At 48.4% G+C, this 19,339-nt stretch overlaps 1 protein-coding gene across 1 annotated transcript; it reads right to left on the bottom strand.

The window, feature by feature from the left end:
- Positions 1-8,580: 8,580 nt before the first annotated feature.
- NPTX2 (neuronal pentraxin 2) lies at positions 8,581-17,954 on the bottom strand (the record flags this gene model as incomplete). The annotated part of the gene is made up of 5 exons (XM_080354165.1): positions 8,581-8,808; positions 10,662-10,841; positions 12,218-12,462; positions 15,885-16,101; positions 17,502-17,954. 5 exons carry the CDS (start codon positions 17,952-17,954, stop codon positions 8,581-8,583), a joined length of 1,323 nt encoding a protein of 440 aa, XP_080210291.1.
- Between the last annotated feature and the right edge of the window lie 1,385 nt (positions 17,955-19,339).

Here is a 19,339-nt window from a genome sequence, read left to right as displayed (position 1 = left end):
ACCAGCCCATCGCGCAGTCAGTTCCCTGCCCCTCCGAATGGCACCACACACCCGCTGCCGGGCCCAGCGGTGAGTTAGTAGTGAAGAGTCATTCCTCAACACCACTAAACACAAAAATAGCTGAGGAGTTTTTATTGCCCCGATGCACACCAGAACCACTTGCAAGTCTGAGCCGGGTTCCTACAGCACCTGTTTCAGCTCGGCACTCGGTTCGGACGGCTCCAGAGCAGCCCTGCCAGCGCCCGGGGACAGAAACCAGGGCGTCCGGTGACAAAAAGGGACCCGCTGCACCCCCCAGGACAGCGGGGTGACAATGAGCGCGTCTGAAGGCAGCTCATGCAGTCCGGCCTCCCGAAATACAAACACGGCTTCTATGCAAAGCCCAAGGGGAAGATGGTTCTTCCCGTATCTACAATGATCACAACAAGACATTATTTTCAACTTCTAGTGCTGAATTCAGAGACAACTTCCCCCTTACCGCACATATTGCGACGGTCACCGTTCCCTTCCAGCCCTCCTCCCAGGTGGTTTATGTCGTTTCCCCCTCCTCCTCGTCTTCCTCCAAGTGCAGGAAATACAGTGAACAGGGAAAAACAACTACATCAAGAGAACTGACACGTTTAGCGCAGTGAATGCCATTGAAATTTGCATCCTTCAGCTGAAATACAAGTATACGAATCACCAGCCTTTGAATTCAAGCACTGAATATAAAACCAGGACCAAATCCAAGCAATTTTAGTATGATTCTGCTATTATTTATTACAATTAAGTTAGGTTATTTCTTAGTGCCCACCATCAGCTGCAGGGAACTCATCCCCAAGGGCTGGTGGAGAGAGAATGAGCAGACAAAGAAACCCCCAGCACAACCCACCCACCAAAGGTTTGTCCCAAGATTCACTAAGCAAATGACAGGAAGTACCATCCAGTTTTCCACAAAAACAAAGGAAGGAAGTGAAATTAATATTTTAATTAAAACAATGAATCAACCACCTTCTTTGGTTCTCTGAAATGGCTTGATGTAAATTCTCACCTACTACATTTTTGCTATAACAGACAGGGACGTGCTGAATTGGCAGCGATATTTGTTGTGCTCGGCCGACACCAGCGCGTCGCCCCGGTCACACGCAGCCCCGTCCGAAGGCGCCTCCGCTCACCGTGTCCGCAGAGCTACCGAGCGCGAACAAAAACCAAGATTTAAAAATAAAAGCAAGAAAGAAGGACACAACAGACTCCAGTGACCCAGAGCAACCCACTCCAACTTGTGGTTTAAAAACAGCTTTAAAGTCACACCAGATTTTTTGTCTCATTTTTACCAGTATGCTCAGACTGGTCTCAAACCGTTTCTTGCTCTTCTCCCATTCAAATCTATGGAAATGTTGCCTCCATTGTAATCAGAGGAGGAAATTCAGTCCTATGCGTTTCTCCGGAGCAAAGCGACCAGGCAGGCGCTGAGGGCAGAGCCAGCGGGGGCACCACTACTGTGGAGTCACTTCATAGCGACCCTTTTCCAAACTCTGCCCGTGGTGCCGTACAGAACAGATCTCACTGAATTTCTGGGACCTAAGCAAGCCCATGTGCCAACTCAGCTCACAGATTTGCTCAGGATCAGGCGATTAAGGTCAGGGCTACATCCCCAGAAGGCCACCCCTGCAGCACCTTGCACCTTCCTCACTCTAACCCCAGCCCCGGTCTCCCGAGAGCTGCTGACATCTCACCCTGGAACCGTCAGATGGCAAACAGGTCTAAGAAACGCACAGCGGCCCTTCCGCGCCCAGGGATCACGGTTGCGCCGCGGCTGCTGGTGCCACACTGCGGTGCGGATGAGCCAGCAGCACCATCGCAGCTCGGTCCGATCGGCACTGAGCCGCGCAGGAGCCTGGACTCCTCATCAGGATGCTCTGGTTCGTACATCCTGCTTCCACCTGCGTGCACAAAGCTCTCCAGCCTGCAGGCAATTCCCAGAACAAATAGGCTGACTTCTATTTTCAGCAGGAGCCGCTGTCATTGCGTGAACTCACGTCAAGGTGATGTTTTTCTTACGCTTTTTCCAAATCCCAAGCATAGGGAAAAGCGACAGACAGTATCCTCCATGTAACTTGTTCAAACTCATGCGCCAGGTCTTAAATTAACAAGCGAGAGCTGCATTCTGTCCCAAATACTTTGTTCAAAGCTCTTCCAAGCTGACCTGTGCAGTCAGTGATGCCTGAGTAACCATAGCAGCATATTTGAACAATGCCAAATACTTGTGAACAGACACACACAGATTCGAGAGGTGGAACGCACGAAGCGCCTCGGCAGAACAGAGAACAGCGCTAGAGAAAGCGCCCGCGCTGCTGCTGAGCGCCAGAGCAGAGTCAGAGCCGCTGCTTGCCGAGAGCGCACCGAGTGCCGCGGGGGGGGCGACACCGCGAGCACAGCACCGAACAACAGCACCACACACACCCGTGAAACTGGCCACGAAACCAGCTCTGGAAGCGCCCTGAATCGCGCAGGTATCTGTGGCCACCGTGGGTACCCAGCTGTCATGTTCAGATCACTCCCTTACAAAAGCCTGGCTGGTACTAATTTTCCACTTGACAAGAACCCCAGACAGGAGAGAAGTCCAAAGCACATATTGACAGGTTTTTCCAGTTACATTAAATTATACTTGATGCAGAGAAGCATTTACATACTGCAATTATCCCTGGAGCTGGAAGTATATCCAAGACCTTAGAAGCCTTGAAAAAGCTAATTAATGCACTGCCATAAATAATTTGATCTCTTAGGAGGATATGTACTGTCTGCACAGTAAGTAACAGCTTTCTTTAATGGAAAAAAGGATGATTTGTCAATTCATGTCTGTGTTTTATTATAGGTGTTTATCAACCATTTCTAATTTGCCATAAAGAAAGCAGAAAAGGTACAAAGAGAAGCCCTAGCCTGAAACATGGCACATTCCTGCAGGCTGCACCATCCCTGGAAAGCAAATGAAGGTCTGGCCTGTTTTGTCAGGCACAAACCATCTCCCGCAGGGGAACCTCACATGAAATTAAGAGTCAGCGCAGATCATTTCTCCAGCCGCTTCTGCGGTTGTAGAGGCAGGAGCAGGCAGCACAGAACAACTCCCAGCTCCGCACCCGGGGACGCGGCCGCCGGCCCCCTGCCCTCTGCACCGGACCAACCAAATGGCTCCCTGTGGCAGAAACCAGCGGCGCCCGGGGCCGCGGCACGGCGGCACAGCGGCCCTCCCGCCGCAGAGCGGCACAGAGCACCACGGGTAACAACAGAGGAGTGTTACAAATCACCTGCTTACCTAGTGCTGCTACCCAAAGGTTTTAGCACACTTTTTAATGCAGGAGGTTGCCCTTTAAGTGGGTTTCCTTTTGTCCAGTGAGGTCAGGAGAGCAACCTGTTGCTGGAGATAAGCCTTGGTGACCAACTCTGTTGCAGTAGCATAAGGACTTTAAGTTACTCATGAGATGGCTGAAGCATTTTAAAGATAAAAAAGAAAAGAGTGTCTAGTACCTTAAAAACCACCTAAACCCTCCTAAGAAATAGTCATTCCATTCCCTTTCAGAATACTTAATAAGCACTCCAGAACTGCTGGTGGGAACAGATAGTGATCTAAAAACCAGGGCAAACCTCTTGCAAATGCCTTGTAGAACAGAGGGAAAGCGCAGCCTGTGCCACGCATGCCTGAGACCACCCTTTGCAAGGTGACCGTGCTCCCGTGGCCCAGCACAAGCCACCTGCAGCAAGGTGACCGTGCTCCCGTGGCCCAGCACAAGCCACCTGCAGCAAGGTGACCGTGCCCCCGCGGCCCAGCACAAGCCACCTGCAGCAAGGTGACCGTGCCCCCGCGGCCCAGCACAAGCCACCTGCAGCAAGGTGACCGTGCCCCCGCGACCCAGCACAAGCCACCTGCAGCAAGGTGACCGCGCTCCCGTGGCCCAGCACAAGCCACCTGCAGCAAGGTGACCGCGCTCCCGTGGCCCAGCACAAGCCACCTGCAGCAAGGTGACCGCGCTCCCGTGGCCCAGCACAAGCCACCTGCAGCAAGGTGACTGCGCTCCCGTGGCCCAGCACAAGCCACCTGCAGCAAGGTGACTGCGCTCCCGTGGCCCAGCACAAGCCACCTGCAGCAAGGTGACTGCGCTCCCGTGGCCCAGCACAAGCCACCTGCAGCAAGGTGACTGCGCTCCCGTGGCCCAGCACAAGCCACCTGCAGCAAGGTGACTGCGCTCCCGTGGCCCAGCACAAGCAGCGCGGGAACAGGTGTGTAACAGAGACTGATGCTGGGCGTTCTTCACATGTGGGGCACCTGAGGACAGCACTGCTGGCAGCTGAACCACGCGGACAAACGTGTGCCGGGGCCACCGCAGCCAGAGCCCCAAAGCATCTTTAACACGTGAAACCATTTTTCTCAGTGGCATCAAGCCGCCAGGGAGATTTCTGTATTTGAAGCTGTACCAAAACATGGCCCAGCCCTCCTGTGGAGAGAGAAACAGACCTTTGAACTCCTTGTGCAAATTTACACTTTTCTAAGTGCTGCCTTTTAGAAACGGCTATAGCCAGGGGTGCAATTAATTCAATTATTTCCAGAAGATTTTTAGCTCTATAAAACTCATGTATTATTTAAACCTCACAGCTTAAACCATGAACATTATCAAGATCCAGCTTTTTTTTGGGGGGAGGGGGGAGAAGACGTTTTGGTGAAAGATCTCTGGAAAAAAGCCCGCAATACATTCAAACCCCCAGAAGCCCCGGCTCCCAATAGAGACCTTCCATTTCTGCAGCGATTGCGATGGCACCCGGCTCCCCATCAGCAGGTCTCTATTTCAGCGGCTCTGTGCTGTGCCAGCCTCAGATTCCTACAGCGGCCACAGAGGAACGTGACCTGCGCCAGCAGCCTCCGCCGGGCCCTTTTCACCTACCTGCGCCCCAGGAAAAGGCCGATCCCCTCGGGGACGCCACAGGGGCGGCTGAGCTTCCCTCGCAACACGGGTAACTGAAACCAGCTGGATGAAGAATCCTTGTACACACAGATAGGTGCCACCAGCAAACAAGAAATAAATTTAACCTGTAGTTATATAAACACTTTTTTACAACAGTTATCCTGATTGAGAAAGATACACCTAATACAAGGCACCAGCTTCGCTACTGGTTGGCATTCCATCTTTGGGAAAGGCCTGAGGGAAACCAGCTCTCCGGAGCAAAACAGAATCGGTGTGTGTAAAGATGATGGTGGAGCTTTCACCAGCAGGAACGCCTGTGGTCTGCCTTGGCTTTGCGAGACCTACACCAGCAGTGCACTGAGCAAGCACCACCCCACAGGAATTCAGCAGCGGGAGGGAGGTGTTCCCTGTTCACCAGGGGGCCCAGAGGGATCCTTCTCCCTCAGCAACATGCGGCTCTAGTTTGACAGCAAGTGTGCGACTGAAGCCTTCAAGCAAATACCAAGCATGTGGTATGACCTGCATTTTCCAACGGGCAGCCAGTTAGTCAGAACAACCCCAGTGTCTTTGAAGAAATGTAATTTGGATTTAAACATACCAAATACTAGATCCTTTGCTGCTCAACAGCCATTAAATGCATGAAGGACACACAGAGCAGCGCGACAAACGAACTGAGCAGCGTTCACACCTGCAGACGTGGCTCCCGAGGGGCCGCCCCGCGGGGATGGCGCTGCCCCCCGGCCCGGCTCCCTCTGCCTTTACACAGGTTTACACGTGCATCACCGCGTGTTCCAAGTGCTGTAGCTGTCAGTCAGTTTGCCATAAGTTATTACTTCTGTGTATTCAGAGCAGTTTGGGAGCTGAAGGTTGTCTTGTCACTTCCACACTCCGTAAACTGTATGGATGCTGGAATATGGTAATATTTACTCCTGTTTTGCCATCTGCTTATGCATGCACATAAAATATGTTACTCCCAGAACGTGGAGCAGCAGAACAACAGCCATAGCTTTTCATTGCAAGATAAAGGTACAAAAAAATCAATACGCATTTTTTCTTTTTAGTGAAAAAGGTACTATTGCACCAAAGAAAGAAGAAAAAATATGCATAGTTTAAAAAAAATACTAAAACATGAACTTTTCAATGGAATATATACTCCTTAGCTTTGAGTTTTACTGAAGAGTCAGTGTCTAAAAAACCCAAACCCCTCACCAAACCCCTGCCATCGCGGCTGTGTAACCAGCAGCACCCACCCAAGCTGAAACAGAGGACCGGGCTGCCTGACTTTGGGAGGAAAGAGCCAGCCCAGCATCAGGGCAGGATGCAACAGGATGAACGTCCCCAAACACCCTCTCAGCTGAGCACCTTGACGTACCTTAGAGAAAAGCCAACTTCTAGCGCTGATTCGCAGGCTGAAGAGAAGCTGTGTTACACCAACAGCAGCACCCGGGAAGAAGCACCAGCCAAACCGCAGCCCCAGCGCAGCTGTTCCCACTGTGCACAAACGGAGCAACCACAGCCCCCAAGCCCTCCCCAGGCAGGGAGGCTTCCTGCTCAGCTGTTTATTGTTAAAGTAAAGACAGACCTAAGGTTCAGTGTGTTTAAATAACTACAGAAAGATCAAGACAGCAAATCAAGACTCTCTGCTTCCCTCAGCCAACAACTGAATCCAAACATGGCCCCAGTGTGTCAAAGGACAGAGCAGCCACACGCAGGCTCCCAGGGAGGCGCCCAAGACCATGTCACCATTGTGCCCTTCAAAACCAGACTGAGATCTGCAAAAGCTATTTGCGGAAAGGGCAGAGCTCGGCACAGTAACTCCAGACCCCAGCTCCTTCAGCTTATTGTGAATAGAGCCGAGAAAGCAAGGTGGGTTGAGTGGAGGGCCGGCGCCTCCGCTGGTTTCTGGTTCCTGTGAGATGAGAATTTTGCAGTCTCCCTGGTCTTAGGACAGATTCTTTGGGTATTGACGGGTTTGGGTTTGTTTTGGTGTTTTTTCCGCGGTGGTTGGGGACAGCTGAGCACAGCCGGAGCGCCAGACCCCCATCACACCCAAACACGGAGACCCTCTCCCCAGTTAAGATGACACACACCACAAAGCCTCTTCTGGCTGAAGACTGTAATGTAAGACATGTAGGGAACAGAGGTAGCTTCTTACAGGACTATCCGTCTAAAGAGATGGAAGCTGAACTCATCGTAGCTATGAAAGAGAACATTCAGTGTCTTGCGTGACTATAAAAGAATTAAAAGACTCATTTTACAGTGCATTTTAATTAAAAGTTCATTATAAGAATTTTCTTGTAAGGACAGCATACTACATATTCATGGAAATATGTAACTTTATCCTACAAATGGGACTGTCACCATATTATTCTTACAATTCAAACATATGAAAAATAAAATATGATATTTAGCTTTATAAATTCTCCCTCCCCCCCCTTTAAATCCTTTTTCTTTTAAATAACAAAAGTATCGACTCTTTGCCAGTACAGTGCATTTGCTATCTGCGAGTCACAAACCAAGTATTCACAGCAACGCCAAGGAAACAGCAACACTGGTTGCAAAATATTGAGAAAATTAGAAAAATATAGTAGTCAGCCTGGTGCTTACAGAAAAGACAGTCAACAGGGACCAAGAACCAGCACATTTTCATATTACACAGGACCATCATAATAACATAGAAAACAGTGCAGAAGACTTATGTTGGAAAAATATATAGCGATTCTCAACAAGCAGAAACTGAACTTTGGCACTTGCTCATAAAAAGGCCTTTCAAAGCAAAACAAACTGGAAATTCACTTAATCACAGCTTGTATATTTAAAAAAATAAAGACATTGACTAAAGCAAGAGAAACAATAGAGAAAAGTTTACAAGCCAGGTCACTATGAATTCAGTACATTCAGCCTACAGAAAATACAAGTGCAATCTTCATCCGCTCCCTGTGCCGGGATGCTGGTTGGCCAAAGACAGGCTTGGGATAGAGCCTCACCTGGGGCACCCGCGTGCCAGCGGAGCTGCGCTCATTGCACAGCCCCTTCTAATTGAACTGGAACAACATGTCTCAAATACATCGCCTCCGCATCACAAAACAAGGATTGCTAACCTGCAAATTAAACACCAAGATCCTCGCACTCAGACAGTGGCCGTTCTGCTCTACCCACAGTTGCACCAGAACCACTGTAGTGTAAGGATTAAGTCATTTTTTAAAAAGGGCTAAACAAGAATGGCTTCAATGCAAAGGGGGGACAATAGACTGGAAGGAAGGATTCACTGAGCCTGTTAATCTCAGCGCTGCGTCAGCACTGCGCATGGTCAAAAGGAGCACTGTGGCTAACACGTGCACAGCTGTTTCCCGCCCCGAAAGAACTGACATCCTAAACTCAGGCCCGACCAAAGGCTGCTGCAGGCCACAGCTTATTTCTGGATGAGGCCACGAGACAGAACGGGCTGCGCCAGCCAAGAAGTGCTGGTTCCGTTGTCGGGCTCAGTGCCCCAGACCAGCCGCGATCTTTGCACCGACGCAGCTTTCTCCATTTTTTATTCTTTTGAGGAGTTATGATGGGGAAGGGCAGAGAGAAAAATAAGTGCTTTAGATTGCACAGAAGATTGTCCTACTAAAGGGGGCACTTGAATTGGAAATGACTGCAGCTATAAATCTAGCAGACGCTCTTCACATGTCTCCACAGGCCATTTAGTAGCACCTCCAAACACATCAACGTTGTTATCGACCCAGGGTATGATGTTGCCAGGCATGTTGATAGAGCAGTTAGCAATATTCATGATGTCTTCAGCTTTTAAGACCCTGTCCCATATATTGAACTGGCTCATCTCCCCAACGAAGGCTTGAGTTGCATCAAATCTTCCTCCTACTGTGTCCTTTAGGCACACAAGAGTTAGATTAGACGAGAAGGTTAGTTCAGCATTTTGTTCCAACTCGCAGACCCCCCAGCCACATTGCCAGAAGGAAGCGCAGAGCCAGGTCACAGCCAAACAACCGCAAGTTCCTACAAGGGCTACTTTGGACAGAATGTTCCATGGAGCAGTAAAAGCTCCAATCTGAAATGTGTCAAAACAAGTCAAAGCAAACAGTGGTGACTTGATACCATCACACAAAGGTTAGACACAACTAACCCTTTCCCCACGCAGCAGAGAAGGAAGTCAGCCGCAGATATTGAGGCTAATTTAAGAGCCACTTTGCAAGCCTGGCACAGGACAACTTCAGCAAGAACTGCACAGATGCGCAAGATTATGCTGAAAGTTTTATAGCTATAGATTAAACCATAACTGCAGCCCCTGACCAGTTGTCTGCAGGGCCTATGAGACCTTTGGGTGTAAATACACAGGCTGCTCCAGTTGTACCAAATGACTAACTCAAACTGCTACTGCATAAGCCTAAAAGGGTTTGTTTGCTCCATCCACTACTTAAGGACAGAAAACACACATTTTGTGTGATCACACTCACAAGAAACTGATAGCAGAGGATAGAACCAAACGGAGTAGAGGCAAATGGCACAAGAGAGTTACAGAAAAGCTGCCAGCCACTTAATAACGAGCTGAAGCATGTGCTGTGCGGAGTGTATCAGCATTCTGCATTCACCATTCTGTCATTAACGTCACAGGTAAGTGTCTACTGAAATCAGTATCACGATAAAACTGTTTTTTCATTGCCTTGCCCCATTGTGAACCTGGAAATCCTGGAGAAAGGCTATGTCCTGCTACTCATTACAAGATTACTTAAGCATATGTATAATCATGCAAAGAACAGGTAGAGAAAAAAAACGAAGAGCCACACAATTTGTAGGCAATAGCTCAGTAAGACGTTAACTAGCAGAAGACAGTTAAAAATCTTTTGGGTTTTTGTTTGTTTGGGGCTTGGTTGTTTGTGTGTTATTTTTCCAATATTCAAAAAGGACTTGAGCTCACAAATGCTTCCTGTGGGCAATACTAATACTCAAACGTTATCAACATCTGCATTAGGAGAGTTATTTACCTACATATTTAATGAGAAACAAAATGTCTGATTTAGAGTTTGCCCCTTTGACTTCAGACTCATATTTAAATAGACAAATTGTGAACGAGAGACAGGCTCCACTATTCTAAAACTGTGTGACATACCTGAGAGCTGCAGAATTGGGTCAGGAGGGAGCTCTCCATAAGAACCAGCCATGCCCACAAGCACCCTAGTGCTCGCAGCTGTTGGTCCCCTCACCCCAAGCACACACTTTCCTTGGTCTGCTCCAGGGCCCAGGGACTGACATTCTTACTGTTCTTGGGACCAAGACAAAGGGAAGGGACAAACCAGTAAGCTGCTACAGGGCACAGTCAGCTTGGATTGAATTTAAACAAAAAAAATCAAAGCAATTCTGCTTGGTCCACTGTCAGCACTGGCTACTTCTGTCCTTGTCTGTAACTTCAGTGGTCACATCGCTAGTCACCAGCAATCCAGTTCAAAGGTTTTAATATAAGGCATTATTCAGTTCACTGACAATGTTGCACACTGTAGCATTAAGAGTAGAAATAGGAATAGTTGCATCATGAATATTCAATAAATGAAACAAAATATACCAATGTGTGATCGCATTAAGTATTTGTTGCTTCGATTTAGTCTTTCTGATACTGTGTATACAACAGGACTAAGTGTTTAACAAAGAAATTCTTTTCTTACAGCTGCTGTTTGGCGAGTTTTGATGTATATTTTTAAACCCTGGAACACACTGTCATTCACTCACCTGTTCCTGACCCAGGATCAAGACACCTCCGGGTTTAATTGGGTGCCAAGGAGCAAGATTCTCCCCAGTGCCCAGCTTCTCTCCATCCTGAAAAGCCTCCCACATCCCATCTCTGGTGGTCCAGGTTATACAGATGTGATGCCATTTTCCATCACTAATGAAGAGAGGGAGCTGGGCAACCTACAAAACCAAAGAATAATGCATATTCCAAACCAAGTCTACCAGGTCAAGCGCAACATTTAACAAGGGACAGAATCTACTCTATCCTCAGGAGCCAAAAGTTCCCCACATCTTTCTACTTTGTCCCAGCTCTCCTGCATTCAGGACAGCCATGCTTCTTATTCTATATGCGAGCCTTTGTTCCATCTAGAACCAAGTGACACAAGTACCACAGTCCAAGCTGTTATCAATCCACTGACCCTGCACATTAATATGTGGCATTTCTGGTTTAAATTTCAGTGCTTAGACCTATTAATGACTTTTCACCCAGTGCTCATATTAAGTTTCTCTTAAAACCTAGGGTTTGCTGCACCATTTGCAGTAACAGCTCTGACAAAAGGATCTGCCTGCTTCCAGTAAAGCTTGTGGGAACTGTTACGTAGGGCTCCAAATAAGAAGGAACTATGGTCCTTTAGGAATGTGATCTGAAAACTTACTCAACATGAAGACACACAGTGGTCTATGGAGCAGCTGTGATGTGGGAGAAGGAAAAGCCTCAAAGAACATTAGTAGTACTGACATAATATTGAAGAGAAAAAATTCTTGCTAAGGATCAGCAGATTCAAGTTTCCTTCTCTTTCATCAGCCATTAAAAATAATCAGCTTTTCAGTTTTATTGATTTGGGAAGATAACAGGGGTGTTAGAAATCCTTAACGAGCCACCCAACGGAAGCCCCCGAGTCGTGGTGCAGGTCTGTAAACGCCTGATCCCTCAGAGAACAGAGTTACTAGGAAACCTAACCGAATCTGGTTTAATGCCAGCTTTCAATGGGTCTTGTTTTCCTCAAGCCTCATCCCGAGGCTTGTCGGAAACCATTAATTGTTGCTTTTTGTACATAAAGTCTGAAAAAACTGTACCTAAACTGAGGTACAGTCACTGAACATAAAACCAGCCACAATTACATGCCTCTCGCTCTCCGTCTTGTGCAAAATTCACTTTAACATATCTGAACTTCTAGGACTAGAAAGACAGAAATACTGCAACTGTCTTAGATCTTAGAGGTTTTGCAACAGTGTGCCTTCAAATATTGCTTCTGTTTCATAAACTGAAAAAACAGAGGCCAAGATCCGCTTGTGAATTCCGAGGACGTGCCTAAGCGTCTGCACATCTAGATGTCATGCTGCTTTTTCTCAACACAAATATATGCACCCATGGGCTTTGTTTTGAGGACTTTTATGAACTTAGAGCAAACACAGACATCAACAGACAAGCAGACACTACCAGCTCAAAGGCCCAGAACCGGCTTCTCTCATAGGGAATGAAGGAGTCACTAGAGAGGGGCCAAAAGTTTACGCCTATTCTGACCATATAAATAAAGAAGTTAGTCGATTCTCACCTTATCATTAATTAGCAGTTCAATTGGATTATTCCCCCATTCTATGAGGACAATCTCGTTGGCCTGCCCGGGAACCGCGTAGGAGAAGGGCGTGCCGATGCCGGGCGAGGCGCTGGACCTCAGCCACAAGCACACGGTGAACGCGTAGAGCTCCGGCAGCGTCTTCTTGATCTTCCCGTACAGGTAGTTTGTGCGAAGGGGAAGGGAGACCTTGAACTCGTCGGGTGACTTAAACGCACTGTTGCCTAGAATTACATTGGGGAAGGAAAACCTTTAGCTTTAAGCAAAACCATGCATTCACAATTCAGGTTAAGAAACAATATAACTGATATTGAGAATCTTTGGAATTTTAATCACATTAGAGAGATATACAAAAATACATTGCAGTATTAGTGAACGTGGATTGTGCAGCACAAAAATACAACTGTATTTTATACACATCATGCTCATTACTTAGCCTATTTTTCCTGCTCATTTAGAGCAGAAGAATAGATGACAAACAACTCATGAGAGGCTGTTAAACATTTTTGTTCCCCATTGCTGAGTCCATGGCTGAAGGCCTGCCTATTCCAAACAACTCAAAATGTTTTGGAAGGTATTTACTGTTACCAGACATGCATTCTCTGGTATGCTCATTATTAAAGCATCACAGTGCTTCAGAAACCTATTTCTTCTCCTCTTGCCGCCACACAGGGAGCGAGCAGCAGCATCCCCGGGTTACAGACGGCAGCCTGAGGAAGAGGCTGATACTCTCATTTTGAAACAAGAAAAAGCTGCCGTGTTCCAGAAAGCAGAGTTAAACTCAGAGGAACTCATCTCTGCCTGGTAGACACATCGGGAGGAGGTCTGAACAGAAACATAACGCCCAAGTTCAAAGTGACCTGACGAAAACCGCAATTCAAAGTACAAAAACATCAGGTGTTTTTCCTAACAGTAGGAATTATTCTTTAGATTTTTCTAAAAGATGTGATAAAAACTAGTGAGATAGTCCACAGAGATGTTTGTGAAATTGAGAACTCTTAAAACTTCACGAAGATGCAACACTCTGTACTAGTTTGTGTATACTTCTGTAGTTGCTTATAGTAAAATTCTATAATTAAATATTAAGATAAGAGAAATTCCACATTGTGCCACAAAATAAAACCCCACAGTTCTGTTGTACAGCATTCCCCTCAACCTTTCAGCAACCTGTTCTTCTGAGTCCCACTCGTTTCCTTTACTCACATTCCTGCAACAAATTCTATCCCTTTGCCATACTCCACACTCCAGTCCACATGAAGAGCTGTCGCCACAAAAAGTTGCTACAGTTGTCATATGTAATTTGCAAACTGTTGGCATTCTCTCAGTTGCCATTCTTAGAAGCAACTGAAGTGTTTTGACTGCACTTTTCACAGAAGAAGGGGGTGGAAAAAGAAGCAGCCTGTCTGATGCTTGGACCTGCCTTGAAACTTACAGACCAACATCTGAAATATTCCAAACTCTAAGCAAAAAGAAATCCCAGGGTCCCAGGGCTGATTTGAGCACCTCTACTAGGCTGGTACAGCCAGACTCATACTAAAAAAAGAAAAAAACATGCTCCATCCAGAGCATTAGTCGTTTCATGAAAGAACTTACAGAATCAATAGTGAATTGGAGAACAACATACAATATTCATCTTTTAATATTTTTCACTTTGTTGTCATGACTTGAAAACATCCACAACTCCAAATGGTAAAAAGATCCTCCAGTTCTGGGCAATGAGCACATGCATGGGATAAGACAAGACTTTTCCTAAAGAATCTGAATTATTCTTGGACAAGATGTGCAAGATATATGGTTATTCCCTTTAAGAGATGGAGAAAATAGATTTAGACATAGCAAGTGAGCTCTTGTGCCTGCAGCAAAGGCAGGAATCACACTCGAGTCCAAGCACTACCAATTGCAGGATCATTCGTCCACCCAGTCCTGCTTTCTAATGCACCATCTACTGCTGGCGAAGGAGACGACCAGTGAGGGAGTCACCAGAAGACTTCGTGAATCGCAACAGCTGTACAGACTGCAAACTCTGCCCCAGTGGTGACTACAGACAGCTGCCACAGCTACAGATTAAAACATTACGAAGTTCACAGGGTCACCTTATAAGGCCATTTAGTCTCAGGACAACAAAGAGCTTATGACACTGGCTAGTTGTCAGGAAGAGATGCTAAACAATATGCCATTTAAAAGAAAAGCACAATAGAAATACTATTTTGAAAAGAGGTCGGGTCACTTCAAATATTGTTTGCATTTAATCTACAAAATCATTAAGTTCTCAGATCTCTATTACCCCCACTTTGATTTGACAGAGGCACAGAACAGCTAGTAAGAGGGAGCTCTGTAAAAGAGAACAAATTACACAACTAAAAGAAAGCCTGTGTCTTGGTTCCTGGCCCAAACTCTTCAGCTCCTTGGAGACTTTAAGACAGTCCTCTCTCCTCACATAAAAAACAGAGGTGGAAGCACTATTTTTAACCTCAATAAATTACACATACTTGAGCTCCCACCACTCCCTTTCTCTTTCTGATGACTTGCTGGTATGAGTCACACCTTTCAGAGACAGGACTGGCAACACTTGCCACATAAGACATCAAGAGGCCACAAATCCTCCAGAATTTTAAGTGCAATTTAGGTTTTATCCTGGCTCTCAGGAAATACCAAATGATAGAACCCATAGAAGATCTCTTCCTTTTCCCCTCCTTCACACTTTCTAAATGAAAAGAATAGGTATGATATTACACAAATGGATCCATTAGACTACATGTTAAAATTCATGAGATGCATGTTTGCACCGTTTTTAAAGCATGTCCATTAAGTTACTTTTAAGCAGAAACCCTATTCACCTTGGAAAATAATTTAAAGTGATATTTACTGGTACTCTAGTCCCACACAGTCCACTCTGTGGGTGTCTATAGTCAATACAGAAAGACAGTTCTGTTCTTTAGCTCATTTCCATGAGCATTTATACGTCAAATAAACAGACCCTACCCAAGCACAGAGAGCTCAGTAATAATTAATCTAAGTATCTGAATAAATGACTAGGATTAAGAGAGTGTCCCCCAGTGGCACCATGTGTACTCTGCTGTAAACTCTGAAGGCGACACACTGGGGACAGGACACAACTCAAGTATCTGCAGTCACCCGAAGTCATAACCAGCAACAAAAGGAAAGATCACCAGCAATATTTCCAAAGGAGGAAACAGTTCTGGCACGAAATGCCATTCACTACACCAAAGGCAGTTATGCTAATTAAGTTTAGCCCATCTGATTTTTCACTCCCAATAAAGAAAGGCAGCTCTACCGGAGTGTGCACATCTAGGTATCCGCCCAACACCAATGTCATGCTTCCTCCCACTTTGACTTGTTTCCTTACATATCTTTCCATCCCACAAACACTGAGCTCCATCCTAACCACCCACATATGCCAAATTAAGAGACAGGGAGCAGAAGTCAAAGCCATTGCGAAGGCCTGGCAAGCAGGAATCCTGTGACAAAAGGAAAAAGGGTCTCAAGTATGTGCACTGTCACCTACTATTTCACCCAGCACCTTGCTGTCTTTCCCTCAAGACCCACATCCGGAGTGCTGCGCTGTAAGGAAGGAGTAAACACAATCAATCAGCCTGGAGCAGCGCTGCGGCTCTGTGCAGGTTACCTTTCTCCAGTTCAGACACTCTTTCCAGCAACGCATTCAGGGCTGTCTCCGTCTTTTGCCGATGGGCTGACGTCTCATTATGAAGCAAAGACTTTTCATCCTCGAGCTCGGCCACTTTGCTCAGGAGTTGGCGTTCCAGGTCCCCGAGCCTCCGCTGAAGCATCTCTCGGAGGTCACTGGGCAGTGCTGCATACGACACGTTGGCCTGGAGTTGGTGCTTTAGGGAAATGAGAATAAAAAAATATGTCATTTCTAAAAGAGAAACTCTGAAATGTGGATATGCTTCCGATTCAAAGGGAGGAAAGCACGATCACCCATTCCTCCAGCAAGCACAGAAGAGGCATTGCTTTTAGCACTCGTCATGTTCAGTGCTTTTATCAGCACTGTAGCTAAACAGGCCCTGAAACAAAGGGGCACTTTTGTCAGAGGCTTCCAGCATTCCATATGTAATCTTCGTACAGTCGAGCTCAAGAAGATCAATGTAGGAAGCCAGGCCTGATGCACTTTCATTAGCACAGGTACATGTGGCACACCAGTTAGTTTTTCTTTACTTACTGCAAGTGACACTGCCAACTTAAGTAAACAGAAACACTTATTTTTTTAATAGAAAATTAAGCTGCTTTCAAAGCAAGTTTACCCACTTTACCAAAGTTTCCTCAGTTTTGATTTCCAGAGTAGGGAAGTCAGATGCTCTTTAGATCAACGGTAATTATTACCAGGTAAAAGTATTTTTATTCAAACCACAAAAAGCACACATGCTTTCTTATCTAACATTGGTATCTTTAAGGATACCAAGAACCCAATGGTTCCAGGTGCCATATTACTGTAGTAGCTTCCCTTCTACAACATTTTAAAAAATGCCTCAAAAAGAAGAAAACATAGTAAAAGGAAGTACCAGATCACTCAAAATGGCACTTGAAAAGCAGCCCAGAGCATTCAGCCCTCGCAGAAAAGCCTTGCGGCAGCTACTCACCAGGACAGCGGAGCGCCCGCCGGCGGCTCGGAGCGTGGCAAGCTGAGCACAACACCCAGCAGGAGTCCCGTGCCGATGCTCTGAGTACGCCCGTGTGTGCCACTCAGCCGTGGCACTGTCCAACGGTGCGTGGAAATCACTAACCGGTGGGCTTGGACCCAACCCGCTTTCTATTCACAGGCACACAGAACCAGGTTCTTTTTATTTTATGTCAGCTCTAAATACATCATCTTAACTTCACAATCTGCACCACACAATCTCCTCATTACCATTGCTCTGCTCGGCTCCATATGGCAAGGTCTTACTGCCCGAGACGTCAGCTTTATACCTCAAACCCCATGATGACACATGCCCGGAAAGAGAGATTTAGATGTATTAATACAGAAACTAAGCTGGTGACCAGGAGGAAAACCATAATCTCCCTCCGTGCAGTGGGAGAACACACTTACAGAGGAGCCCTTCAGGTTTTTTGCCATTGAAGCGAGCAGACAATGGGGAAAACCGGACAAGCCAGCCAAGGAACTCACTCCCAGGGCTTGGCCAGTTGCATTTCCACAGGGGCTGCGCGCAGCGGCCGCGCTGGCCCGGCCAGCCGAGCCCGCCGCACGAGCTCCGCGGGGCAGGCGCGCCGCGCCCGGCCCTACCTCCAGGCTCTCCAGCCGGTCCTTCAGGGTCTGCATGGTGCGGCTCAGCTGGTCGATGACCTGCGCCGGGTCCCGCGGCAGGTCGCCCATGGTGTCCTTGCCCTTGCCCAGCTCCTTCTTCCAGGTCCCGGCGGCAGCCTTGCCGTCGGCGCCCTCGCAGCGGCTCAGCTTGCCGGTGAGCTCCCGGATGGCCTCCCGCTGGCTGCCGATGGTCTCCTTCTGCTGCAGGACGGTCTCCCGCAGCTGCAGCACCGTGGCTTTCAGCTCCTCCTCGGGGGGCAGCGCGCCGCCCTGCATGGGCACCGGGGGCAGCGGGCAGCCCGAGCCGGCGGCGTCCAGCGGCAGCGAGGTGCACACGAAGCGGCTCCCGGGCGGGCTCTCCTGCTCCCCCGCCGCCGACCCCCGCACTCCCGCGGCTACGGCGAGCAGGAGCCCGGCGACCGCAGGCAGCATCCCGGCTGCTGGGCACACGACGGCGGGGGCCGGCGGGCGCTGACACGAGCCGCTCCCGGTCCTGGTCCCGCGCCGCCCGCCCGGTGCCGTCACGCTGCTCGCGGCGCTCCCGCGCTCGCGCCGGCACGCGCATTTATAGGCAGCGCGGGCGCGTGGCGGGGGGGCGGCGCGCGCTGGTTGGCTGCAGCCCGCGCTGACGCCGCGCGAGGACCGGCCGGGCGGGACCGGCGGGATGCGGCCCCGGAGGGTCCCGGTGCGGCCCCGGGGGGGTCACGGTGCAGCCCCGGGGGGTCACGGTGCAGCCCCGGGGGGTCACGGTGCGGCCCCGGTGCAGCCCGGCACTCGCAGTCAGCGCCGGGACCGGCGGGATGCGGCCCCGGAGGGTCCCGGTACAGCCCCGGGGGGGTCACGGTGCGGCCCCAGGGGGTTCCGGTACAGCCCCGGTGCAGCCCGGCACTCGCAGCAGCGCCGGGACCGGGGGGATGCGGCCCCGGAGGGTCCCAGTGCGGCCCCGGGGGGTCCCGGTGCAACCCCGGAGAGTTCCGGTACAGCCCCGGTGCAGCCCGGGACTCGCAGCAGCGCCGGGACCGGGGGGATGCAGCTCCAGTCTGCTCCAGACGGGTCCTGGCAGCCTCCACGTGCCGAACCTCTGGTCCAGCGTCCCCACGGGGAAGAAGCTGCTCGCTGTGTCCAGGCTGAACATCTGACATCAAACTTTGCTACCACACTTCTGTCCAGCCACGGTCACTAGTGCAACCTGCAAAACCTTCTACATGAGCTGGGAGGCTGTGTCTCGTTTGTAAAGTGTAGCTTAAGGACGTGAAAGACAGTATGTAAGTGACTTTAGATGGAAGATGTACTTATTATTTGTTTGATACTTCCGTTTTGTTCCACTAGTTATTGTCCAGATGTTCAGTGAAATATTTGCCTAACTATCTGAAAGGCTCAACTTAGTCTAGACCTACCGATCCGGGTTTAGAACCTTTTATAGATGATCTAGAAGTTCGGGTCTTATTGTAATGAAGTTAAGCATTTAACTGCCTAGTGAAATTTCCACACGTGTCAACCGTCCAGCTCTGTCAGTGAGGACCTGAATCCTACAGCCTGGCCCCAGGGACACTCCAAACACCTTTAATGTCTCTACACATCCCTTCTCTGTTTATAAAATGAGCACGTTGTTCCCTTTCCCCTCTGGCCTGTCTCACGCTGTCTATTCCCGTATGTCTGTGCATCACAATGGGACAGTTTTCCCTGGTGCTCGTGGTTTGTATCAGAGTGGCGTTTATCCTAGCTAGGCTATATTAGTCCATTTAACCCAAATTATTTCTTTGCTTCTAAGAAAATGCTACTTGGGCTGCCATTTAAAACTGCCATAAGCTTAAAAA

This window comes from Nesoenas mayeri (genome assembly GCF_963082525.1).
Source record: "Nesoenas mayeri genome assembly, chromosome: 15".
Taxonomy (NCBI): Eukaryota; Metazoa; Chordata; class Aves; order Columbiformes; family Columbidae; genus Nesoenas; species Nesoenas mayeri.
Note: the sequence above shows the minus strand (reverse complement) of the source record. Positions and strands in the feature narration are given on the sequence as shown.